A 24,558-nucleotide genomic window follows, 5' to 3' on the forward strand; every position below is an offset into this window, starting at 1 on the left:
GCCCGCCTGAGATTTTTGTGCGGCCCGCTAGTCATTTTCACTCCGAATACTTTGATGACTGATATTGCTAAAGTAGTTAATTTCATCGATTTTTCTTGAAACTTAATATTTTCTGCGGCCCATTGAATTATTTCAAGTGACAATGCGGCCCAGTATAATAAGAGGTTGGACATCCCTGGTTTAGACTATATTTCGATGTAATAAGATTAACAGAGCTGTTTGCAACCAGGTGTCTTGATTCGTGTAGGCATGATCATGGGTTTATATCAAATTATATGGACAGTTTCAAAATCAGTGTTATATCATTTTGAAGTTTTTTTACATAAACACTGTTCTTGCTTGTTAAAATTTTAGATTTTTGCATATGTACAACGTAAGCAATAATTTCAACGAATTTTACGTGCAAGTATAGGCCTATAGGTCTATATGCATTAACGTTTAATACAATATATATAATTTGAAGGACATTGAGTTTTTCGAAGTTAAATTAAAGGTTTTGTCAGCTATACAAAGATTAACCCTATTCAAATCGGGCTGGCGATGTTACCATTTTAACTTTGTGTGGCCGACACTGCACATAAATTTTCAATCGTTGATTACTCGAAAACTATGCGTCGTAGACTGATCGGATTTTTACAGGTTAGTAGCAAAAACATCTGGCTTCCTGTAGACATCATAATAGTAAAACTAAAGAAAGAGCATTTATAATGTATATTATGTATTTCTATAAGTGATACATTTCTAGAAGTTTTTCTTGTTACGCCGCGCCCCCGCTGTGCGGAAAACCAAGTGACCGCGAGAAGAGAAGACAAGAGAATAGTTAGTCTAGTAACTAGACTCTAGTTAGTGGTGCGTAAATAAGTAAACGATAACGATGCGCTTCAATGCGGAGAGAGAGCAAAATTATGAAAATATGACGATGTTTCAAAAATTACAAAATCCAACTTTATAAAACAAAAATGGACAGATAGCTGAACATTTTTAGGAAAAGTCACCAAATTTAAAGTTTCTACAGCAAACAATGCAGCTATACGCCACGTTTTGCTGTGACTGTGTGCGGGAGAAGCCAAACCTAGTGTAAACTGTAAATAGGGTTAAGCTATAAACGATTTTCGTGTTGAAAGTGCTTATTATAAATTAATTATCTCCGAATTAAATTGCGTAATGCATTGCCAAAATGTGCTTTTAATTACCGTAATGTACGGTAATGAATACAAAGCGAGAAGTTAAAGCATTAGCATACGTGATAATTGAGGCTGCCTAAACTAAAGGAAGTGAAACACATTCAGAAGCAGAAGCATTGCTATATAAAAAATAACTGTTAATTCTCATTTTTCGGGCAAAATTATTTTCTGCCTGCGCCTATTGACTCATCAACTTTTAGACAAACAAATTTTTTAAGTAATCTAATTCCTGATTCTTCCTTAACTTTCACTACCCTATAACTATAAGCGAGTGCAAAGTGCAATTTACGTCAAAAAAACACCTACGTATATCCTTTCCTTCGCTTCCGCCCACCTGCATAAGGCACGTCTATCTTCCGCAAAGTAAACAACTACTTTTTGATCCATTGAGGGAGTTCGGTGACCGCAAGGTTCACTTAGGGTTAAGGAAAGTAAACGTCACTATAAAGTAAGGAACAATAATCATCGTAGAAGAGCAACAATAAAAGCAGGTTGCCAGTTGGCTTTTGTTGTTGAAGCCGATCAACAAACTCAGCGGAGAAATTGTTAAAAATCAGTCGGGAGAAAATCTCATATGGAGAAAAACAGTAGGCCATGTTGGTTGAGCTAACCGAAAGGCTTGTTTAGTTTTTCTGTGTAACTCACTCTAGACGACACCGATTTGCGCATGACTGAAATCAAAGAACTGTTGTCTGTTTTTAATAACGTGGCTTGTGGCAAAGTTGGACGTTATGAAAATAAATTTAATTGCAACAGGGTCAGAAAAAATTCAGAAGAACTTGTTGTAGTCAGATTTAGAGGTGTCTGCGTTTTAAGTGCTTTTAATAAAAAAGTTTTTGGCAGCGAGAATATAAATTTTTAAAAAATGACTTCACTGGATACTGTTCAAGTTACAAGCGAACCAACATTGATTGCCACAACGGGCACGTATAATAAAACGTAAGTAAAATATTTGTTCTCTATAAGATATAAATTTTTATTTTAACGACAACAAATTTGACCAAGAATATGCGTAGGTAATCTGTTTGCAGAACACCGGAAAGCCTAAATAGCTAGGAAATATGTTTACTGAAAATGTAGATTTATGATTTTAATCGATTGTATATAAATTATTAACATTATTGTTTTGTGCCTTTCCGATATATTTAGTTCATATTGTAAAAAATCTATCGCATTGATATCATTACCGTGTCCCATATATATACTGTACATAGGATTTACACAAAAACTTGTTTTTTTTTATAAACGAGTATGGCTAGAATAACTATATATATTACATATGTGTATTTCGTTTCTTGTTCATAACGCAGTGCTTTGTAGACTATAACATTGATCAACATTTTCCGTTATTAATATTTTTTTCTATAGTCAAACAATATTTACGCAAAGGTTGAGATCCACATCCACAGTATTATGAAATTTTAAGACTTTCATCAATACAAATTGGAGTGAAAAGCAACCCCGCCTCAACGATGTTTGCACCTTTCGTATTCTTGTTTACTGCTTTGGTATCTCGCCAATGACGTATACGTAGATTTAACTCGTGGGATGTTTGGCATCTTAATAGGGCAATAGGGCTGTTGCGTTTTGTGAGTAAGCGTTTAGGTTTGCGTAAAAATAGATAACATACAAAAATTTTGAACAAAGCAAGGTAAACTGTTATTGATGGTTTTCAAATGAGCAAACATCCAGTTCATCGACCGACGTTGGCGTCATAGTACGAATTCCGATTTCTTGCGCTACTTCTAACTTTCTTTGACGTAGGCTAAATACTCATACGCACGATATATACTGAAACTATGAAAATTAACTAAATAATACCCAAAGATAGCAGCATATACGGACATCCGGCAATTATTGTAAAACACATGATGCGGAAAATCTTATGATTTTATTGTTTTCAGGAGTGCTATGACATACGTGTTTCCATTCACCGATGCGTGGGTGATTGCATCCACGTGCATACTGGCAGTATTTTTTGTGTTCGGTCTTACGGCTAACGCCATCACGATGGCAGTAATACACACATCACCACGTCTGAAGTAAGTTTATGCGTGCAATGCGTAGCGACAAATTTGTTGTGTTACTTTTACGAATTTGCTATTTTTTTGGTTGAATAACATCAAGCATTGGATTTATTTTAGAACTTATTCTACACAAGCACGAGTTTATTAACGTCATGTTAATGTTGTTTAACTTCTCGTTACTACTGTTTGTTATATAAGTGAGTTGTGCTCACTAGGTTTAGTTGAGAATTTTTACATGTTTTATCATGCTGTGTTTCAGAAATCGGTATTACACCTTCCTGTTCAGCATGTGCATATCAGATATCGTGTCTGCTTTTGACAGCATACTTTTCTTGTATCGAAGAACTTGGGGTTTTCTTTATTTTGCTTGGCCAGAATTCTTCTGCAGAGTAAGAATCCTAATTCGTACAAGAATATAATGAAGAGTGCCGAAAAGGCGTGTTTATAATTATATGGGAAGGTCTTTTTGAGACAATTACCGTTCGTATTACAAGGTCAATTGGCTAACCGAATTAATTTTCCCAGAGAAGAAATGTGTTTCTGTATTGCTTTACAATCTGTAATTACACAGTACAAGAAATGTTAACTCGAATTTTTCTTTGATGCCATCGAAGGAAGTAGGCGTTAATTCGTATTTAAAGAAGACAAAGTACAGTGTACTTAATTTATAATTGATGTTTTCGCATGGGAAGTTTGGGATTAAACCAAGCCACATCAGTAGCTCTATAACTACCAGCCAAATTGGATAATTAAAAGTGGATGTCACAATGTCTGTTTGGTTAATGAATGGCGCATGGTATATAAACAATAAGTTATAACTATAAGCTATACATGCATATGCATATGCACTGTGCAGTATATACGATTTGCTCAATTTGATAATCTTTTTCTTTCATTAGTTGTACTGGGGACTCGATCTTTGGACAACCTTTGCCACTGCTCTTCACATTCTGTCTTTCGCAATTCTTCGTTTGATTGGAGTCAGATGGCCCACAAAATTTCAAAGAATTTCTTCTTTGCACATGAAGGTGTTTATGAAATTTGAAATTTAATTTAAATACTCACATTGTAAAAAATCAATACGAATTGAATCACCGGAAAATGTATCGAAACTGCTTGTTTATACTTGCAGTTTTGTAGTTTTACAGTTTTATTAAAAAATTTATTAACTTCTGTTTAATTCTCTGCAGCTTTGGATAGGAACAATTTGGACCATAACATTTTTGATCGGTTTTATTCCCCATTTTCTGTTTAACACAGTGAAAGTTATTGACCGTGAAAATGATCCGTCTGCTGCCCGTTGGGCGTCGTGCAGTCTTTCCAATTATTGGTTTGCAATTTGGCAGATATACGTACAAATTGCGTATGCCTTCATGATTTATTTGCCAGCTGCTGGTATCTTAAGTATCTCCATAACCATCGCGGTTCTACTACGAAAACACCGTATTCCCGGCGAAACCGTGCACATGAAGACAACAATCTCGTCGGTAACGGATGCAACGACCTCTAATGCTGCTTCTACAAGCTGGACACCAGTCAAGCCGGCTGCCAAGGTTGTTAAAGCAAATGCCAGGATGACTGCTGCCGAAAGACGGTGGAACAAAGACAAACAAGCCATTTACCAACTCTTTCTCATTGTAACATCCTTTCTTATTGGATACGTTCCACTGACTGGTATGTATGAAAAAACGTATTAAATTGGAATATAGTTAAATGTAGAATTACTTATTATAGCTATTTATAATTATTATTATTAACATCATGCATTTTATACTTTCATACAGCGTTCCATTTTTACACTGGATTTACTATTGACCAAAGCAACGCAGAAATTAACGCTTTTGACTGGCGTTTTGCGATTGTTCAGTACATAATGTTACGATTTTCCGAATGTCTTAATCCTATATTTTATAACTTGGCATCAAAGTAAGTATTTTTGCTCTGAAAATGTGTGTTTAAGTAAAATACTTGAAGACTGTTCTCAATTACAATTTCTACCCATAGTGAGGTAAAATAGTTAAAGATATGAAGTTTTCCTTACAAACACAATATCAATTTTTTGCAGAAAAATGAGAAGCGAGACGTTCAAAATGATTAAAAAAGCATTTCGTACATCTCACACTATGGAAACTCATCGCACTAGCAAAGGCACGTCAAGTGGTGTATAGATATTGATATAAAGAAATGCACATATGCTCATACAAAATGGTTATGAGATAGTCACAGTTCAAACAGGGGATCAATTTATGATGCACTTAAGCACGGCACAAAAACGTTTTGTTCTTCACTTTTTGGCAGTAGAGTATATGTTTTGTATTAAATAGAACACCGTTTTTGGATTAAAACATCGTAGTATTTTGCAGCTTACATCTATTTCAGTTTTAACGATTTCACGCACTAAATTATTTTCGTGTTATCGCTTATTTAAATTTTGAAATGTCGGAAACAGTCTTGCAGCGTTTTCCTATGCTAATTCTTTTATACTTTGTTATTAGTTGTCTACTTGCTGTGAAACCCATACACTTGTCCCTTAACAGTACAGTATTTCACAAAATTTTATGACTGCCGCATAGTTGGTTAGATATTATGACAAATAAGACCATTTTTAAATTTTAAGTTGTGTTCGTATTTTATTTGCACACCAACTTACTGTTATTTGTGCAGACTGTATTAGCGCATTTAGGCTCGAATAAGTAGTCTTTGTTGTATTTATTATTACATTCCATTCACTGTTTTATTATTACGAACCAATAAAACAGCCTACATGGTTGCTATCACAAAACAGTATGCTTTACACCTCCAAGCTACAGCAATGTTAGCTCAACGTTTCAGCTCATAAGCTCGTCAGCATATAACTTGTTAAAAATAAGTAAGTTTATGCATAAAACTGTTACATTTGGAATGGCGAAAGAATGCTATGTGCCCATTTCGATGTATTTCTTAATTATGAATCAATTTCTCAGCCTTAGCTAGCCCGCACAATTAAAAAACTTTTGACTTCGTAGGTTAGCTTCCACCTTGCACATTTGTCAGAATAACACTATACAGTATCTGACACTGTCATCATGAATATCAAAACAAACACAAATAAAAAAATGATGCATGGCAGTACCACTGCTTGTAACCAGATCTAAACGCGTATAAGCATTGGCCCTGCGACTCTTTGTGCTCTAAGTCAGTTGTGGGGAAATCGACTTCTTTTCCGGTGCTGGTTGTCCATTTTTCTGCAACGACATAAAACCAAGCAGTTTAATAAAACGCATTCACCACTTACAAACATTTTTAGCATAACCTAATTTCCATAACTTGTAAAGGGCAACTACACCTGAAGCAGAACTATCAGGAAATTATGGATAAAAATCATTTAGCTAAATACTGAACACTAGAACCGTTTATCTCAAAATGGAACTATAGTTGATAAAACTTGCTTCTTATATTTATTACGGATTTGAATGTTTTGCTAAATTTATATAAAATATTTAGTAACAATGGTTTAGAGTTTTATTTTGGCTGTAACTAAGCTACATACGAGTATACGTAATGTGCGCTGGGTCAACTGGATCTTTAATAACAACAGATGAAGCAAATTTGAATATCTTGTGACAAAAGCAAGAAAATTTTCTGGATTTATAGGCTGCAAATTTTTGCTTTTTATGTTTGTCGAGGAAAGGCATCGTACAACATACACATTTACGAATACGTCCAAGAACAACAAAAGAACAACCTTTCACAAGTCTGTATATACTGTACTTAATGACGTCAGACATGAACGAATCAATGTCTACACAGGGTCAACGGCATGAATAAAATCACTTTCTGAACTTTGATAGTTTTATGTGTCTTTTGAAAATGGTTCTCCATATAGGTCATTCAGAGTGCTGAATAAATACCATGTAATAGGCACTGCAAAATTGAATTATTTTTAAGTCAGTTTGTGTTTTACAGCAGAAGCGAGTGACACAATACTGTTTCTAATTACTGCAGTAAACTCAACTTACCCAAGGTTTTGTCGAAATGCGCATCAACGTAAAATGGTTCTTGGGAAAATGCTTCAAGGACTTTTGGCAGAGTATCCCGATCTGGAATCGGAGCTAGCTGCCCTCCCTGCAATGTTATAAACAATATCTTTCGAAGCATAACAAAAATGCAAACTAAATTTTATCACAAGTTCGCTTTTTTATCTTTTACTGAAATTTGAAAAGTCGACTATTTTATTTATACTATGTAACAACCATGAATGAAGTTTTAAGTGCTTGGCTACCTACGTGACGTTCTTGTCAAGCAGTGGTATAAACTAAACTTGTCTTCAAGCAGGCGTGACGTGATCGATCGTGATCACAAAAATGTGGAGCTGCGCCATCGATTTGACGTCACTTTTGACCAAACTGATTATTATTTATCAAATGAAGTCTACGTTTCAGACCATACGAAAAAAAAAGTGTAGAACGTTTTATTGGAAGTTCGATCAGTTTCGTTTTGCTAAAATTTTCTGTTAAAATAAAATAACGGGAGTAATATCGCGCATTTTATAGCCACTAACCAATGACATAACGAACAGGTTCCAGGTGATGTAATCACTAAACCCAGGATTATTTTATTTTAAAATGTCGCAAAGAGGTCGGGTAATCTTTTTTAATTAAACTATTTATACTTAAAAGTCATATAGCATACGACGCCGCTTGTTTGGTCGCAACTTACAATATTTCTAAACAATATCTCAATTAATTGGCTAAGAGCGAGTAGTTCGAATTCGAATTCGCATTTCTTAACTTACCTCCAACATGCATTTGCTCAGAGCTTCCGTGTAATTAGATTTGTCTCTATGTAAGACATAGCATAATGATCCATTCGTTAATCCATTTTGAGGACACCCTTTCTTCCAAGATTGATTTAACTTGGTTTTCGCCCAATTCACAGTCACACGCATTTGTTTTAAACGTTCTTGTAAGCTCACTTGCTGCTCATTATTTGCACCTACAGACTTCTTCAAACGATCTAGTTAAATGTTTACTTTATTTAATTAAAAGCTTTGAATATGGATAAACTTGTTTTTTTATACCGTTAAAGTTAGTGAAATAAAAGACAACCTATCTGTTTTTCGAGGTTGTGTTTCAAGCGAATAATTGTTGCTGACGACTCTTCACTTACATGTGCGCCCTCTGATACAATATCCTGAGTATTTTTATTAAGATTTCCAATCTGTTTAAAACAGTTTAAACCCATTGAAGTTATTTCAAGACACACTGAAAAAAAAAATAAATCAAGCAGTCTAGCATGATTTTAATCAGCATCCTGCAAGGCCATAAAAGCACCACTTGGTTTACTTACCATCACCAGCACAACGACATTTAGTATTAGAGATAAGCATGCAATTGAGCATGAAGCAGCAGTTATAATCTGCCAGATACGTGTTTTGTCCATTAATATAATTTGGTGCGATTTCTTAGTTTCACTCTTCGACCCTCCTGTAACAGAAACCATCTCTAATCAAGTTATGGAAATTGTTGTATTATTTTAACTGAAAACTCTTTAGTCATGAGCTTCTCTCTGTCTGTTGACGGACGATCCGTGTTATGGAATTTCAGTAAGCAATAGCAGCAGGAGTTCCTGGATCTATCAACTGGTGTATTTCAGTGTGATCTTAGATGTACACTTTTCGCCTACAACGGCATCATCAGTAGCTATAGGAGTAAATACACAAACAAGAAGTATAGATGACTACAAGCATAAAAATATACAGCTATACATACATTAAAATCCGTAATTTCTAAAACTGCTAAAAGACCAAATTTGAACAGAACAAATAGCTTTCTAATGTGACAAACGGCAACTAACTAGGCATAAATCAGTTGACAGATCCGCGAACTTCTTCTGCTGTTACACTTACACAAGCTAGTTTTATAATAAAGTACCACAAAAAGTACAATGCTCATAAAACTATACGAATAACTTTGACATACTGTATGACTGCAAAACATTTGAAGTGGTGGTCACACGGAACAATATAATGAAACCTCGAATGGTACTTTATAACAAAGGAAATCAATAAATTTTTTATCATCTGACAAAATTGGTTTATAAGTGTCCTTAATGACTTCATCAACGCACTATCACAGAAAACGAATAATAATTATATATATATATATCAATTAACAGTAAACAAGTGAATTATTGAAATGGTGATATCGATTTGGTTGGTGGTTCCGGACATACAACAAAAATGTGCTATGATGTTGCATACTATGGGCCATCGTGACAACAGGCAGCACACAATTAAACGCAATAGTACATATAAGCATAAATTGTTCATAATAGCGGTTCCTAAATCGGTGGGAAATAATTAATATATGCAATTTCGTTGTAAACAAAAAAAATACACACGAAAACATTTTGTGTAAATAAAGATATAATTTAGGCTACAGTTTACCATTTTATGCAAATTTTGCAGTGCAGTGATTGTCCAATCGCTAAATTCACACAAGGAGTGAAAGAAATGTAGCCAGCTTACACCTCAAATTACCTTAAGAGCATTATATATTACTGAGCTGCGTAGACTTGACATTTGTGGTACGTTTCAGAAATGTAGGGGAAAAACGAGTCACTGCAACAGCATCAAATTATCATCAGCAAAATTGACTATAAGCCCCATATATGGTAGACATATATTGTGTTTTAAGTCTTGAACAATTTTAAGGTGTCACAGTTTACAAATTCGTTCTAAATGTTTCAACATGATCCTAATTTGTTGCTAAAGTTCAAATTCTGTGCTGATGCATTTCTAATTATTACTGTGGTGTTTATGCGAATGTGTGTATCACTGGTAAGTTTAGTAAATTTCTTGAAAAGACTTCGTGGGTTACATCTGCAATTTGTTGGTCAGGACACTGGTATCATCATCTTTTATTATTGATACGACTATCTCTGCGGAAAAAACACGTAATTAGTTTACTTTCAAGCTCGCATTTGCGCTACGTTCATTGTGTTATATGTTATTATGTTTGACGTGTATGGTTACAACAAGTTGATTAAATTCAAGAGTTTAGTTGGTTACGTTTAACTATGTTTAGAAGTGTGGCTTACTTGAGCTCTTGCCAGAAAATATAGGGTTTGGTGGTTGGCTTTTAATGGGTAATCATATGAAAAAGGTTAAGAACCGCTGGCCTATAACCATAAAAGGAGCCTATAAAAATGTTTTTTCCTGATCTGATGGTTGTTGCATTATCTCAGGATCACGATTAAGACTGAGTCATTTTAAGGGGTCATGACCCAATTCAAAGAGATAGGCTTTTCAATGCAAAGTACATTAAATCAAGACGCTACTGTCGCAAAACCACATCATAAACCTCCCCTGAATTTTGGCTTGCAACGAGATCTAGGTTATGACTGTCTACAGTCTTAATTTGGACAGAATTCTTGTACTCAATTTTCTATAACAACTACCTAAACTTTACAGCAAGTTCTGAGCTTTAACTACTCCCAAATACCAAAAATTCAAAATTACAACTTAGCCTAAACCTGCAACTAGCTATCGCCAAAACAATAACAAACTAGTACACATTGACGTCACATGCGCATTGGACCGGAAAATTTCTTACTTTTTTTTATATGACGCTTTGAATGCAACATCGTCACAATTGCCGTTTTGCCGGCTCAAAAGTGTCTTTCTATTAGGAAGTTGATCGAAGAGGCTGGACCGCTGGAACATCGTAGGCCTACATTTTTTGGCTTTAGGTGATATTTTTTCCATAAAATTTGATGAGATTTTCAAAACGTTCTAAAAGATTGGTTTCTCTTATTTTAAATTTTGGAAACATTGTGATGAAAATAAACATTCCACACCACCGGTCTCGGAATGCAAGTACGAAGGTGTGTAGCTACATGATGATTCAAAAAACAAATCTCAGTCATAAAATATTTCTATAGGAAAAACTCTTATATTGAACAATTTACATTATTTATACCAACATTCATCAAAGCAAGAAAACAGAAAAAGATTAATTACATTAATGGAGTTTGATCACTTGTTGTTTGAAAATTTCCAGTTTGCTAATTTCCAGTTTAAATGTTTGCATTTACTATTTTCCTGCTTGTGTTTGTTAACTTCCATTTTCATTTGTACTGGAATTTTACAGTGCTCTACACAGAATTTTTCCTTGTATAAAAATATATAATTTAGTATCGTTTCCATTTTAAAATGTTCACATTGGTTAATTTCTGTTTTGTCATTTTTAGCGACGGCGTCAAGAGGGAAATGGGGGCTTCAATTCACCTCAAATTATCTATAGTCCCCTATTTCCCCATGTTTTACCCAGTAAATAAAACATGCCAAAAAATCACTCGGTATTGGACTTTGAAAGGTTTGTTTTTAGTTCTAAATAAATTACTTGGAGGTTTTTAAGCTTATAAGCGTTTGTTTCTGTTGTGGCGAAATAATTAAGAAATTATTCGGTGACAGTGAACAGTATTTATTAGCTTCTGTCAGCACTGTTTTCACGTGTGTAGATAATCCTTACGGTGAAAGTATGGGAAAGAATACCTGGGAGGCAGACGATCGAGTGAATAAGAATTATAATAGACGGTTTTTCTAAATTGCTTTGATCTTTTGTATTGCAATAAATTTTCCATCTTTAATCAGAAAATCCTTTGAAAAATTAATTCAAAATAATACGTGTGAAAACACAACTCGGCAGTGGAAGTGGTATGTTTTTTGTTGGGATCAAGTCATGCGGTGTAAAACTATAATCCATTGCGATGCAAAAGTTACGGATTAACCTAAACATATTTCTTTTTATAAATTAATTAACAACAAAAACAAATCAGAAATAAACTTATTGTGGATCCAAGAATGAAAACATAAAAGAAAGTTCTTGTAAAATATGTGCCTTCTAAGCTATGGCTCCACCAGTAGTAATTCAAAATTATCACTACGTTTTTCAGTAACGATTTAAAGATTCGTACTGGTGGATACTGGTTACTAAATTTATTGATATTTAGCGATAATTATGGTGATGAATTATTATTAATTATTGAAAATTTATCAAAACTTTTTCATAGATTATAACCAAAATTGTCAATGAAATTACTACTGGGAGAACAAATTCAAAAATGACAATAATAGTTTATCACGTGACATAGGATTATTATTTGGTTTAAAAGATCATTTTCCATTTTAAGACAAGGTAGGCCTATATGGTTCTACTGACTGGTAGTCTAACTACAGTAGCATGGACAAAACTAGGCAGTGTAGCTTAGAAGAAGACGATAAACTAAATAACCCTCACTCCAGATGTGACTTAGCAATATGTAATAAAAAGTTAAGAGAGCAACCAACCATCGTCATACTACAAACCCCAGTACAAATCATTCACATTCACCTATCGGTAATTAATTCACCACTGCCGACTTTTTCCAAGCCAAATTCATCTCGCACCATCAAAAACCTTTTACGTTTCAAGCAGAACTTTTCATGCTGAATCATGCTACGCATTTTGCGTCACAATGGGGAGGATAGATTATTTTCGTTGGACAGAATATTTCCTGACACCGCCACTGGGCACATTTCGATCTTTTTGTTTTGATGTTTGGAATTAACCTACTTGGATTAAAACAAGTGTCTGTATAAATTATTGCAATTTGTTTATTTTTGATTCAGATATTTCCAGCTAGCTAATTTTTTGTGTAGATTTTTTCATTTTTTTTATCATCCAATAACAATTTGTTTAAATCTGCACTGAAATTTTACGCTTCCTTCTATTGTTCATTTTAAAACCCTATACCATTTAAAAAGTTTTGGTCACTAGGTAAACTGATGGTGGTTGTTGTTAGAGTGCATGTGACGTAACCAAGTAACAACAAAGCTAAAAAATTGCTGTAGCCCCAGCCCTCAGATTTTGTTGGAACAGTACCGCGTACGGGTAAGCTTGAAAGTCTTATTGTTCTCGATCGAATGTGTTATGAGCTAAGCCGCTAAGAGGCTATTCTAGGTCGTTGAAAGCGTTATAACTGGGATTTCAAACGGTCGTCTTGTAATCCTAATCTTTCGTTTTCTGTATTTAAGCTGGAATTGTTTTTGTTACAGGTTATCAGTAGAGTTACCCGCAATTATAATGTAGGCTAACATTCAAAAATATTTACCAGTAGGCGGATAGGAAAGCAAAGAGTGTACCAAAATTATGCATTGTCGTGCTGTGTTATTGTTAAACCAAGAGTTGGTGCACTTAGCAGCTCAACCTTTATGGGGAGTTTCTGTGCATAAAGTTCCAAATCACCCACTTCTTTGTTTTGCCAACCTATCTGGTAAGGAATTTTTGTTTTATTGCTTTCTAGCCTAGCTATAAATTTAGATCTTTAGCCCAGGATGGAAGGTGTGCTGTTTTTGGGTGAGAAATCCCACACGCAATCAACCTAAAACGAAGCCATTAAAAGCAAACTTTCCAATCTGGTTTTTAGCTTAGTTTTTTTAATTTTTAGCCACATAAAAACAACCTTCAACACACGCTTTTAGTTTTTGAGCTAAAGAATTACTAAGCTAAATCATTTTGTAGTGAATGGTGTCAATAGCAGTACGTAGTAAAACTCAATAAATTTCAACCTTAAAGGGTTTCCAAAAATGAATCAACTTTTCCAGTTTAGACCTACTTTTGAGTTATCCAGAATTGGTAGAATTTCATGAAAATTTCGATTCTGGCACTGCCTCGTATCATTTTTCAAACCCTTTTACGTTATGTAACTTTGAATTTGACACCTTGTAATTCTTCTTAAAATGGCTTTAAACTTGTATTCACAGCCCAACAAAAAAAAATTTTTTTTGAGGTGCCAGCGATGTTTCAACGGATTTAGGGTAATTTGAGGTCCCTGATTCCGAATTTGGCATTGGTTTTGCTGAATTGGTTCTAGTTTTCGAGATATGGTTATTTTCTTTATTTCAGCATTTTTCACTATTTCTGGCATTAGTGACAGTGTTTTAGCTATCACGTCATCGTTTGTGTTTAGGTTGAAACCTCAGAATAGACTCAATTGTGATTCTCATTAAATAGACCTGCCTTATTTGTCGATGTACTGATAAAAATGCGTTAATTTCTCATGATTTCTTGAAATATTTAATGTACTGAAGGAAAGAATCGCTGACCTTGATCAAGTTTGCTTCTTTCGAGTTGCAGGTGAATAAAACGTTACTCTTCTTAAAACTAGTTAGTAAGGCGACCGGTTAAGCACTGCAAAAGCATTCCCTTACCTGCGTTTACATCAGTACCAGATTTGCAAGAAACAGATATTGAGGAATAGCATGAAATGAAACATTTACGAAGAAAGCTCTTTCACTCCCGAACAGTTCACACAAAAGGAGCTTAATGATCTTATCAGAGACTTTAACTTATCAAAAGAAGCATCTGAGGTTTTAGCTTCCAGACTGAAGGAGAAGAACTGTCTAAAGGCGGATGCAAAGATAACAGCTTACCGGACTGGAGAAGAGGAACTCTTTCCCTTCTTCAGTCAAGATGCAGACCTTGAATATTGAAATGATATAACTGGACTTCTCCTCAAAATGAAAGTTCTAGACTACAAACAAGAAGACTGGCGATTGTTTATAGACAGCTCTACCTGAAGTTTAAAATGCATTCTGTTGCATAATGGCAACTGCTATTCATCTCTGCCAATTGGTCATTCAACAAAACTGAAAGAAGAGTATGAAAATGTGAAATTAGTTTTACGGAAGATCTGCTATGCCGAGCACCAGTGGTCAATTTGTGTTGACTTAAAGATGGTGAACTTTTTGCTTGGACAGCAAAGTGGATACACTAAGTATCCCTGCTTTATGTGCTTGTGGGACAGCAGGGCAAAGACCCAGCACAGGGTAAAAAAGGCATGGTTCACAAGAGATAATGTGGAAGTAGGCAAAGCAAATGTGATTAAAGAACCTTTGTTTCAAAGAAAGAAGATCATTTTACCACCTCTCTATGTCAGGCTGGGGCTCATGAAACAATTTGTAAAGGCTTTATATAAAGATGGTGATTGTTTTAAATATTTTTGTAGATGTTTTCCAAAACTGACAACCGAAAATTTGAAAGCAGGCATTTTTGATGGGCCTCAAATTCGCAAATTAATCAATGACTCAAATTTGGAACAAGCATGAACAATGTGGAATTCCAAGCTTGGTCTTGTTTTGTGTCTGTGGTGAAGAACTTTTTTGGAAACCACAAGGCAGAAAACTATGCAGAGCTGATAGAAAATATGCTCGAGACCTACCAACAGGTAGGGGCAAATATGAGCATTTAAGTGCACTATCTCCACAGCCATTTGGAAAAATTTCCTGACAAATTGGGTGATTTTTCTGAAGAACAAGGGGAGAGATTTCATCAGGACATAAAGGTGATGGAAGAATGATACCAGGGAAGATGGGAGAAAAACTTGATGGCAGACTAATGTTGGTGTTTTCAGCACGATTGTACTGACGTCCGCCATAAAAGAAAGTCATACAAAAAGCGATTCACCATCAATTATATATAAAAACAGACTTATTATGCACTGATTGATTTAGTATTGTGATATTTATGCATTTGACTATATTACTGACTATTGTCCAAGTGTATTACAGTTGGCTGAGACCTGAAACCTAGTATTGCGTTATGTGTGACATGAGTGGAATTTCCGAAAGTGAAAAATCTAAATATCTCAAAAACTAGAACCAATTGAGAAAAATGATTGTCATTTTCGAAATCAGCGACCCCAAATTAGCCTAAAATCGTTGTCAAATCCTTGGCACAAAAAATCGTGTTGACCGGTGTTATCTATATCAGTATGTGGAATTTAACTATCGTGTACTGTATTACAATCAAAAAATAAATAAATATTCATAAAATTTAGTATTTATAAAGTAAAATTGTCAATTTATTCATCAGATATTTTTTGTAAAAAAACTTTAAAGGCAGTATATCAAAACGTATAATGTGTTTCCAATCTTTGTAGTGAATTACAGGGCTATTGTTTCTTCAACTGAAAACGGGTAAACTAGTCTTTGCTAATTAGATTTTAATTTAAAACAAGTTTATTTTTTGAAAAATTAGTGTATGGTATAAAAGCAATAGGCAGGAAACTTATGTGCTAAAGTGTAAGGTGATAAGCTAAGGAATACACACAGAACTCACTCTTGAAATTCAGTTGTCATAATTTCTAGTAAAAGACCAAAGGCAAAAGCTGGTGTCATGTAAATCCATTTTTACATCGCAGACTATCTTATGTCATAAGGGGTTTTCACAACTTTTCACAACAAACTTGCAAAACAATTTGCAATAAAGCTATAAAATAATAACTATATTTATAATTATTACTGATAGCTGCTGCAAAACATTTAACATTGACAGATTGGGTTTCGATATTATGTCAAATATCTAAAGCGAAGTGAGAAAAAAGCTAAATTTAGCTCCAAAAGAACTGATTTGGCAACATTGCATGATAAAATAAAATATTAATTACAAGTATTTGGTAGGTTTAAAACACAGCGTTTGGGAAAGTGGAATATTCCATGTCACATTGAAATTTACTGAACATTACAATGAAGAGGTTCCGGACGTCGTTTTCAATACCATTCCTTTTCATCCAAATGGTAATAACCTTTTGCACAATTTTGAATACTGCAAGTTGTCAGCCATTTGGCAAAAACTGTATTTATTCCTTTTAAGTTCATCCTATATCTGGAAAGTTGCAAGCAGACTTTCTGAATTCTCCTAGATTAAAACGAAATGGAAACATTACACTGGCAAACTTGTTTTTAAATATTCAGGTAAAACTTGTATTTATAATACACAAGAGATACGTTTGAAAAAAATATTGCAATTTAACAAGAAAGAGTAACTTTGTGATATTTGGTTTAATGAAAAAGTTTTAAATCTTTTACAGTATCTTCTTTCAAATCCAATACTGGAAAATACTGTTAACAATGAAGCAACTCAGCTTTTACAAAATGTTCCTCATGAGTATGAAAGAATAGTAAAGGAATGTGTATTGGAAAGTCAACATTTACATGGTATAGTAAACGTTAGTTGATGTTTAATTAATGCGATTTCAATTTTGACAATTCTAGTCGAAGAATTTACTTGGCACACCGCTTGACAGAAAATAACTGTGATGCGTATTTTTGATTTTCCATTTTGTGAAACAATTGTCAACTGTTTACGCAAACATATTTTTTGCCATTGTTTACATTACTTTATCTGTTCAATAGATGTTATTAATGGTACATTGCCGGAAGAATTGCTTGCATCTTACTCTGCCACACCAAATCGTGAATTAGAAATTATTTCTCAAAATCCTAAATCCATTGCAACAGAAACAGTAGCTGTGCCTTTAAAAGCAAAACAAGTTTCCTTTGATATCTATCACAAGGCTTGGATGCAATTTGCGACTACAAAACCAGTTTCTCGATGTATGCACAATGTTTCCATAAAATCAGTTATAAAAACCAATTAGTTTATGTATCTATTTCATATTGATATTTTTTTTCATTGTTTTGTTGAATGATAAATTAAGTTATTTTTATGGAACTCACATTCATGTCATCTTGTGTATGTGGCATAGACGTAGAATCGCCAACCAATGATGATCAACTCGCAATACAAATGTGGAATCCTGATTATGCAAATATACGTTCTCATTCTTCCGCCTCCACAATCAGGGTGGCACAAAATCGCATCCGATCCCCACGTGCTGCAAATGCCAATCCTAAAACCAACCCGCTCCGTCAGAAAAAGCTTGAAAGAATATCTGCTATGAAACGTCTATATATGAATCGAAGTGGTGAAGGTCATTTTAAGGCATTCACAAAAACTTTATTGATTTCTACCATGTAGCCAGATCAGTTGTTGGTGGCTTATTTATTCTCAATGAAATGTGTGATTTTCATGCTTGTGTCACAAATTTTGCTTTCAATTGCAGACCCTGGTACAACTGCACCTGCAACGTCCATGACAGATGTCATTCGACCCCTTACAAATGCTCGAAATGCCACAGCAGTTTCAGAGGCTTGGGAAAGGGAAGCTGATGAATTAGTTGCATGGACGGGTACTCTTAACGAAAATGCGATGTGATACGACCTTAATATTGTTTTATGATGTTTATACAATTTTGGTTTCATTTTACTTAAGTATTACTTTCTGAATCTACTTAAAATCAGTCAATCGCTTGAGGTTCCAGATATTTATTGTACCAATAATCATACTCTTTGTTTTATTATTTGGTAGACTGTTGGAATTCAGGGTGATGTTACGTAAGACAAACTGCCAATTAAGTTTGCCTTTTCAGATAGAAAAAGCATAGAGCTGTGATTGTGTATCTTGTACATACTTAAAATGTGAGGGAACATTAATTTGTTGCAGTTCACTTTTTTAAAGAGGGTAACTTTTGAATTCTGTGTCAGGGAGGATCCTGAAGGCAAACCAATCAGTTTTATATCTATCTTTGATGCTAAAAAACAGTTTGGAAATGGCCCTCACATTTTTGGAATGCACATTCTGTATCTAATAATAACAAGATGCAATAACTAAATATTGGTTATGCCTACAAAGCAGTGCTCTGCCGCCTTTTTCACATGTGACACACTTACCATCTTTTAAAGTTTGGTGGCACATGTCAACTAAAAATAAAATTTCACTTGTGATGTGGCAAAATACTATCGCAAAGCAACCACAGAAACTAGACATTAAATTTATTTCTCTAATAACTTGTTGTACTGCAACACGCAAATTAAAATTTGGATGTACTATTTGAATAGCTTTCTCGCTTTTCATACTTGTACGGTACAAATCGACAGTTGCGGAATTTTTTTTTTTAAAGTATGAAATAGAGTCGCAAGCTTTTACCTTGATATGGTTGCAGAGCACTGTTAAAACAAAATCTTTCCAATTCTGTATTTATTTATTTCCAATATTGTATTCAATGCTTGGTATTCCAGTTTTTTTTTAGATTGAAATCTTGACAATATGTACATTGAGGTTATTCAACATGTAAGACATTTTCAATTTATTTCATTGCATATATGTAAATCAAATAGTTGCACAAATTAATTTCACAGTGTTTTCTACAAAGCATACTAAATGATTACTGATCCGATTTACTACTGAACTCATACCACTACAAGAACTTCAGCCATGGACCTAACTTGCAGTATCAGTCATAGGCAGCATGATATAATATAAGTAAAAAAATCATAGAATACTACAAATATGTACGCAGTGTCATCTATTGATGTTAAATTTATGTAAAAAGTTCCATTCAGAACAATGTGGTATTCAGTTGCTGAAGTGCTAAAGATGACATCTTGTTCCGCTTAATTCTGTCACTTTCGAAGATGCATGCACCTGTTTTTCTACAATGTAGTCTCTGCTGTTTCCTTCCATCTCTTGCAAGTAATATCTGTAGTTGACCATTAAGCCAAATGATTGCTGAAATCCTTTAACGCTTGGATCAGCCAACCAATTTATCCTCCACACAACAGCTCCATTGCGAAGGTGAAAATTTGCAACAGGATCAAATGCATAACCACGGTATTTAACATGGTGCAAATAATGGGCACACAATCGCATTAACGGTGACCTTAAGACATTGCATGTCGCATCATCTTTCATCCAAATCTTATCTTGCAATACACTCTGCAGATGCTCCATGGATTCTTGGTCTCCATCAACATTAAAAAATTGCTTTAAACTGGTCATCTCTTCATGAGTTAAAAGTGCAGTTTCATCTTTGAGTGCTTGAGAAATCTGACCCATTAACCAATGATAAAATCGAGGTATGGGGGACAAACTTGAAAACTGACTTAAATTTGGAAGAGCTTTGCACAGTTCTTGAACAACAGCACGAATGATGTGAACCCCAAATTCTATCCCCTGCAAAATTTAGTTGTAAAGCGAATTGATATGCTGACTGATACTCATTGGTAGGATTCAACATTTTTAAACAGCAGCTTTACAAAGCTACTTTATAGTAGCAATGGCAAATAAGTATCAAATCATAGAGATACTACCACAATCAACTAGCTCATTCACTTTAGCAACGGTTTGCACAAAAAGACTGAATTCCACCACTGCTGATACCTAAACACACTTTTAATGGTTATGAAGTTCAATACACACACCTGTAATCCTGGTTGGGTTGACGTTATAGAATAAAATATAGCTGTGGTTTTGCTAGTTATCGCTTCACAGCTTTCAGGAGGTTTTCTAGAGTAATCCACGATATCCGTAATTTCCCTGGTGATGTCATCAGTAAGCGCAACATGAAGAAGTATAAGAGGTTCCCTAGGCATGCTACTATGATAAAATGAAAAACATCTGCGATTAACGCCTAAGCGATGTTTTAAATCAACCCAATTGCGCACTTGATGAACAGCTTCTTGTTTGGCAACCTAGAACAATGCAATAAGCAATGAATAAAAAAGTATGCAAATACTGACAATTACACAATTTGTAATTTTAAACACACCTTTTCTAAAATGTCTGCAGACGATTCCCATGTAACCCGTGTAAGGTTAAGCAGTCCAACAGAAAACCACAAAGACAAAGTTGATTTTAAGTGACCTGACAAATCTCTGTCAACAATATCTTAGATAAAGCTTACTCCAATCAACATTTTTAGATCAGATGACTCCAGAAACACTAAACATTCAGCAATAAGATAAACAGAATTTAAATTGGCATATGTAGTGATTGTACCTCAGTTTTCTTCCTTCTTCACTACTACAAGTTGGTTGGATGGCAAATTTAATTGTATCGCCACGCAAATCGGTCAAAAATTTTACACCACCATCTAACCTTCCAATCAGGACAAATAAATGATTGTAGAGTGGCTGGAGCTGAAATCTCAGTCTTTCTTCTGCTTGTAATAAAGTTGTATCTTTTCTCTACAAAGATAAACAAAACAGCCCCTAACAGTATGTGACTATTGATATATATATATAAAAACAACCTTTCAGTCTACAATCAGAAATCATATTTTTGTGTCGTAAACTTGCTGAGTCACATGATTGTGAAAGCTTTCAGTGCATTAAGAGATCAAATTTTTGGAAAACAAAGGAAACTTCAAAAAATGTTTAAAAATATTATGATAGTTCAGGTCTTTTTCTTATGAAAGTTGAAAAGTGGACAATACAAGGAAAGTTATGCAGATTATCAACACTATAACGTGGTTTATTATGACATATTACCAGAACGGTATCGATAAATTCAAAAAAATAACACTGGCAGTTTAACCGAAATTTTTGTTAATTAGTATTATGACATACATTCCATAATGACCTAAATCAAAAACAACACACAATGATTAAAAAAGCGAGTGAGTACTACAAAATTATAATTCTTGATAACTAACAATTTATGGAATTTGCACATATGGCAAATCACAACATAATTAGGAACAAATGCCATTAATGTCTTCCCCAAGGACACTACAATTGTATAGCGCCATTCGGAATTGAACCAGAGAAAAACGAGCCCCATTTATTGTGAAGCCAGCACTCAAGCCATTCAGCTACCAAGGCAATATTTATAGTCCAAGTATGGAGCAAACAACTGCATTTATATGCGGAATTTTTTTTCTTTTCTGGGGTCTTTAGTTCCGGCAAGAAAGTTACACCACTTTCATCCGTGCTCACACCTAAATATGGTACCATAAAAATTGATTCCACAATTAACATCACCATTGGATTGTTAGTATTTACTCGGAAGAATGACAAATGTTGCGACTAACAAACATGTTAGTTTTTATGCAAAATAAACATAACGTAGTAGCTTTGAACGTAGTGTTGCCCATAACTCAAAATTTAATTACATAATTAACCTGCTATGTGACCGTAACTAATTACATAATTTTTCGTGTTACTGCACGCATTGTGTTATGGTATTATTGTGATTAAGAATGCACAATACAGAATAATTAACTATTCTAGAATAGTCTATTCCGGACCCCGAATTTCAAATCGTATTCTAGCATAGCACAAAAGTTAAAATATTTAAGAACCAGTAGTGCTTTTGTTTTATTTTTGCAATAAGCTAATTATTATGGTTCAAACAAGATGACAATTGTCAAATTAACATGAGGCACGGTTTAATTCATAACGATTAGCGCATAGTATTGAAATGTGAAATAACAATCAACAACATTTCCTGCACGTGTCAATGAAAACCTTCAATCATAGAATGAAACTGGTTCCTAAGATTCGGAAAAAATACGAATATTGGATTTGAATCTTTTGAGATTCAGTTCTTTAGGATTCGTTATTCTAGAATGTGCATCCCTAACTGTGATATCATTGTTGTTTCTTGATAAAAGCATTTTTATATCTCAAGTAATTGATTAATATTGAGTTTCAGTTTTGCAAAATTTGCATTTCTTTTCGATGGTAGTCACTAGAACTTTCCCAGAAATAATCATCTTTTATAATAGCAAAAGGTGCTCAGTTAGTCACTGAAATCTTATATAAACCAATGTTTCCAAACCTATGCGAGTGAGCTTCGTCTAGGCAGATTACAATAAAAGAATAAGAAATAATTCTTTCAAAACCTACAAACAGATAAAATTTCCTAGATACGAACAATAACTAAGAAACGACTATGATGTATGGTATTATGACGTAAGAAGTGCAAAATTACATAATAAATCAAAGGTAAAAAACTAACAGTTAAAGGCAAACAAATATATAACACATTAAGTAGAGTATTTCCAGAAGTCTGATTTAAAATTAAATAAATGGGCATTCTCCCAATCTATTATGTGTTCTTTTTCCAAGGCATTTGTACTTCAAGAACTCTTTTCATATCGTATTGTCTTGGGTGTTTGTGGGTTAACAACGGATTTATTAGCGTACACCTTGCAGTCAATCAGACCAAGTTTCACAAAGTGCATCAATAAAAATGGGTTATAATTTTACAATGTGTCTATATACAGCGTTCACATATGAAGTAAAAACAAAAATATACCTAAAGGTAGCAAAAATATTCAAAATTCCTCACTCAGTTTTAACCCCAAAGGTCTTGTTTAACATTAACAAAGGATTTGTATGTATTCAGTTCACATATATGTATACAAGCTAATTAATTTGTAAATGGACTTTTAGGCAAGTAAAAACATAAGCTGCAACCTTACCTCAGCCTTAATGTTGAGCATAAATGATTCACATGACTGTGCCACTTTTTGATGCTGCACACCATATTCGTTAGACAAATGTAACAGAACCATCTTTCTCTTCTCTGCATCGAGATTTTGGTAATGATCACAAAAACCCTGGATTGTTGCAGTAGATACTAAGATACTTTGATGAGAATTTTTATCAAAAACCATTGCATTGTCAATGCATTTTTGAAGCAGTACTTTGGTTTTGTCTACGTTTACATATTTAGAATGGTGCATAGTTAAACCAAGAGTGCGCCTTGGATTACGGATCAACGACAGGTCTTTCATGAAAGGCGTCTCATCACTCCAATTTTTTCTTGGACGTAGATTATAGGATATACGACATAGAAAGCAGTTTTTAACTGAAAAAACCTTACTAATATGTTGCAGTAGCATCTAAAATAAATAAATGTTTAGTGGACTATGTCTGATAGCGGTCTAAGTCGGCTATGGCTAAACCACCCTTGTGATTTAAAGGAATGTGTTAACTATATTTTGGGGGCACACATTTCTAAATATAGATTCTAGACTAATGAAAAGTCTACACTATCAAATGACATTCGATTTGATCTGAGGCATGCCGCAAATGTACCGTCACACACTGACAGGTATAACTTTTTCTTCGCCAAGGAAATATTCGCAATGTGATCATTGATCTCGATTAACACTTTACAACAGCAGTTCTTAATCTTTTTTATACTGCGCCTCCTTCGAGCGATGGTTCTCCACTTCAAGCCCCCCCCTACACTTATAAATAAATACAAACAAACAGCAATGTTGCAATTGCATTTTATTTATTGATCACGTATCAGTAAGAAACTCAACATGCGCGCTTCTTAGCAACTAGGCCTAGCTCTTTTAATGCAAGGTTTAATCCCAGACAGCGGACACCGTAACTCTCCGACTTCCTGCGTGTTTCTGCACTTGGCTTAGTGAAAAATAAATATGTTGTAAAGCACGTTAGGGCCCCCCCCCCCCCCCTGCGAAGACGTGCTCCTCCAGATAACCCCTGCCTAACAGAGTGTTTTCAGAAATCAGTGAATGTGATGGATTTGTTTCCCCATAGATATTGCATTACAGGTAAACAGGCTTAAGCAAATTTTAACCAAACGCAATATGGACTCCGTGTTTATAACATGCCTGCTAACTAAAACATCAATATACTAAATGTAAAAAACTTTTAACCAAAT

The 24,558-nt window shown here is 34.4% G+C and overlaps 4 protein-coding genes across 6 annotated transcripts; 2 read left to right on the top strand and 2 right to left on the bottom strand.

Annotated features, from left to right (window-relative positions):
* The first annotated feature begins 1,712 nt into the window (after positions 1-1,712).
* LOC143460591 (growth hormone secretagogue receptor type 1-like) lies at positions 1,713-5,993 on the top strand. Its single transcript, XM_076958170.1, has 7 exons — positions 1,713-2,123; positions 3,089-3,226; positions 3,471-3,600; positions 4,111-4,239; positions 4,402-4,885; positions 4,996-5,137; positions 5,277-5,993. Exons 1-7 carry the CDS (start codon positions 2,050-2,052, stop codon positions 5,377-5,379), a joined length of 1,200 nt encoding a protein of 399 aa, XP_076814285.1. The 5' UTR covers positions 1,713-2,049; the 3' UTR covers positions 5,380-5,993.
* On the bottom strand, positions 5,906-10,727 carry LOC143460592 (uncharacterized). 2 transcript variants are annotated; one of them, XM_076958171.1, is made up of 6 exons: positions 10,292-10,727; positions 8,540-10,132; positions 8,299-8,410; positions 7,986-8,206; positions 7,210-7,315; positions 5,906-6,435 (listed from the first exon to the last, which is right to left on the bottom strand). In XM_076958171.1, the coding sequence occupies exons 2-6, from the start codon at positions 8,690-8,692 to the stop codon at positions 6,284-6,286; spliced, it is 744 nt and encodes a 247-aa protein (XP_076814286.1). In that variant the 5' UTR covers positions 8,693-10,132; positions 10,292-10,727; the 3' UTR covers positions 5,906-6,283. The 2 variants fall into 2 exon arrangements, with proteins under 2 accessions (XP_076814286.1, XP_076814287.1); XM_076958172.1 differs by lacking the exon at positions 10,292-10,727 and having other exon boundaries at positions 8,540-8,676; positions 9,172-10,174.
* A 2,566-nt stretch (positions 10,728-13,293) lies between these two features.
* On the top strand, positions 13,294-19,312 carry LOC143460191 (ubiquitin-conjugating enzyme E2 U-like). Of its 2 annotated transcripts, none has more exons than XM_076957611.1 (7): positions 13,294-13,507; positions 16,695-16,811; positions 16,888-16,988; positions 17,105-17,231; positions 17,430-17,630; positions 17,783-18,018; positions 18,140-19,312. In XM_076957611.1, the coding sequence occupies exons 1-7, from the start codon at positions 13,384-13,386 to the stop codon at positions 18,170-18,172; spliced, it is 939 nt and encodes a 312-aa protein (XP_076813726.1). In that variant the 5' UTR covers positions 13,294-13,383; the 3' UTR covers positions 18,173-19,312. The 2 variants fall into 2 exon arrangements, with proteins under 2 accessions (XP_076813726.1, XP_076813725.1); XM_076957610.1 differs by having other exon boundaries at positions 17,783-18,007.
* Positions 19,208-24,301, bottom strand: LOC143460190 (malonyl-CoA decarboxylase, mitochondrial-like). The gene is made up of 5 exons (XM_076957609.1): positions 23,342-24,301; positions 20,914-21,101; positions 20,684-20,789; positions 20,337-20,606; positions 19,208-20,088 (listed from the first exon to the last, which is right to left on the bottom strand). The coding sequence occupies exons 1-5, from the start codon at positions 23,762-23,764 to the stop codon at positions 19,507-19,509; spliced, it is 1,569 nt and encodes a 522-aa protein (XP_076813724.1). The 5' UTR covers positions 23,765-24,301; the 3' UTR covers positions 19,208-19,506.
* Between the last annotated feature and the right edge of the window lie 257 nt (positions 24,302-24,558).

This window comes from Clavelina lepadiformis, chromosome 5 (assembly GCF_947623445.1).
Source record: "Clavelina lepadiformis chromosome 5, kaClaLepa1.1, whole genome shotgun sequence".
NCBI classification, from domain to species: Eukaryota; Metazoa; Chordata; class Ascidiacea; order Aplousobranchia; family Clavelinidae; genus Clavelina; species Clavelina lepadiformis.

Excerpts from the sequence above, each read along its gene's own strand:
- LOC143460190 (XM_076957609.1), bottom strand. The coding sequence starts at position 23,764 with ATGCTACTGCAACATATTAGTAAGGTTTTTTCAGTTAAAAACTGCTTT. Across the intron at positions 21,102-23,341 it reads TGCTCAACATTAAGGCTGAG|AGAAAAGATACAACTTTATT; the intron begins GTAAGGTTGCAG and ends TTATCTTTGTAG. Across the intron at positions 20,089-20,336 it reads CAACCCAACCAGGATTACAG|GGGATAGAATTTGGGGTTCA; the intron begins GTGTGTGTATTG and ends TAAATTTTGCAG.
- LOC143460592 (XM_076958171.1), bottom strand. The coding sequence starts at position 8,692 with ATGGTTTCTGTTACAGGAGGGTCGAAGAGTGAAACTAAGAAATCGCAC. Across the intron at positions 8,411-8,539 it reads ATGTCGTTGTGCTGGTGATG|ATTGGAAATCTTAATAAAAA; the intron begins GTAAGTAAACCA and ends TGTTTTAAACAG. Across the intron at positions 7,316-7,985 it reads TGAGCAAATGCATGTTGGAG|GGAGGGCAGCTAGCTCCGAT; the intron begins GTAAGTTAAGAA and ends ATAACATTGCAG.
- LOC143460591 (XM_076958170.1), top strand. The coding sequence starts at position 2,050 with ATGACTTCACTGGATACTGTTCAAGTTACAAGCGAACCAACATTGATT. Across the intron at positions 2,124-3,088 it reads ACGGGCACGTATAATAAAAC|GAGTGCTATGACATACGTGT; the intron begins GTAAGTAAAATA and ends TATTGTTTTCAG. Across the intron at positions 5,138-5,276 it reads TTTTATAACTTGGCATCAAA|AAAAATGAGAAGCGAGACGT; the intron begins GTAAGTATTTTT and ends AATTTTTTGCAG.
- LOC143460191 (XM_076957610.1), top strand. The coding sequence starts at position 13,384 with ATGCATTGTCGTGCTGTGTTATTGTTAAACCAAGAGTTGGTGCACTTA. Across the intron at positions 16,812-16,887 it reads CATTCCTTTTCATCCAAATG|TTCATCCTATATCTGGAAAG; the intron begins GTAATAACCTTT and ends ATTCCTTTTAAG. Across the intron at positions 17,631-17,782 it reads TACAAAACCAGTTTCTCGAT|ACGTAGAATCGCCAACCAAT; the intron begins GTATGCACAATG and ends TATGTGGCATAG.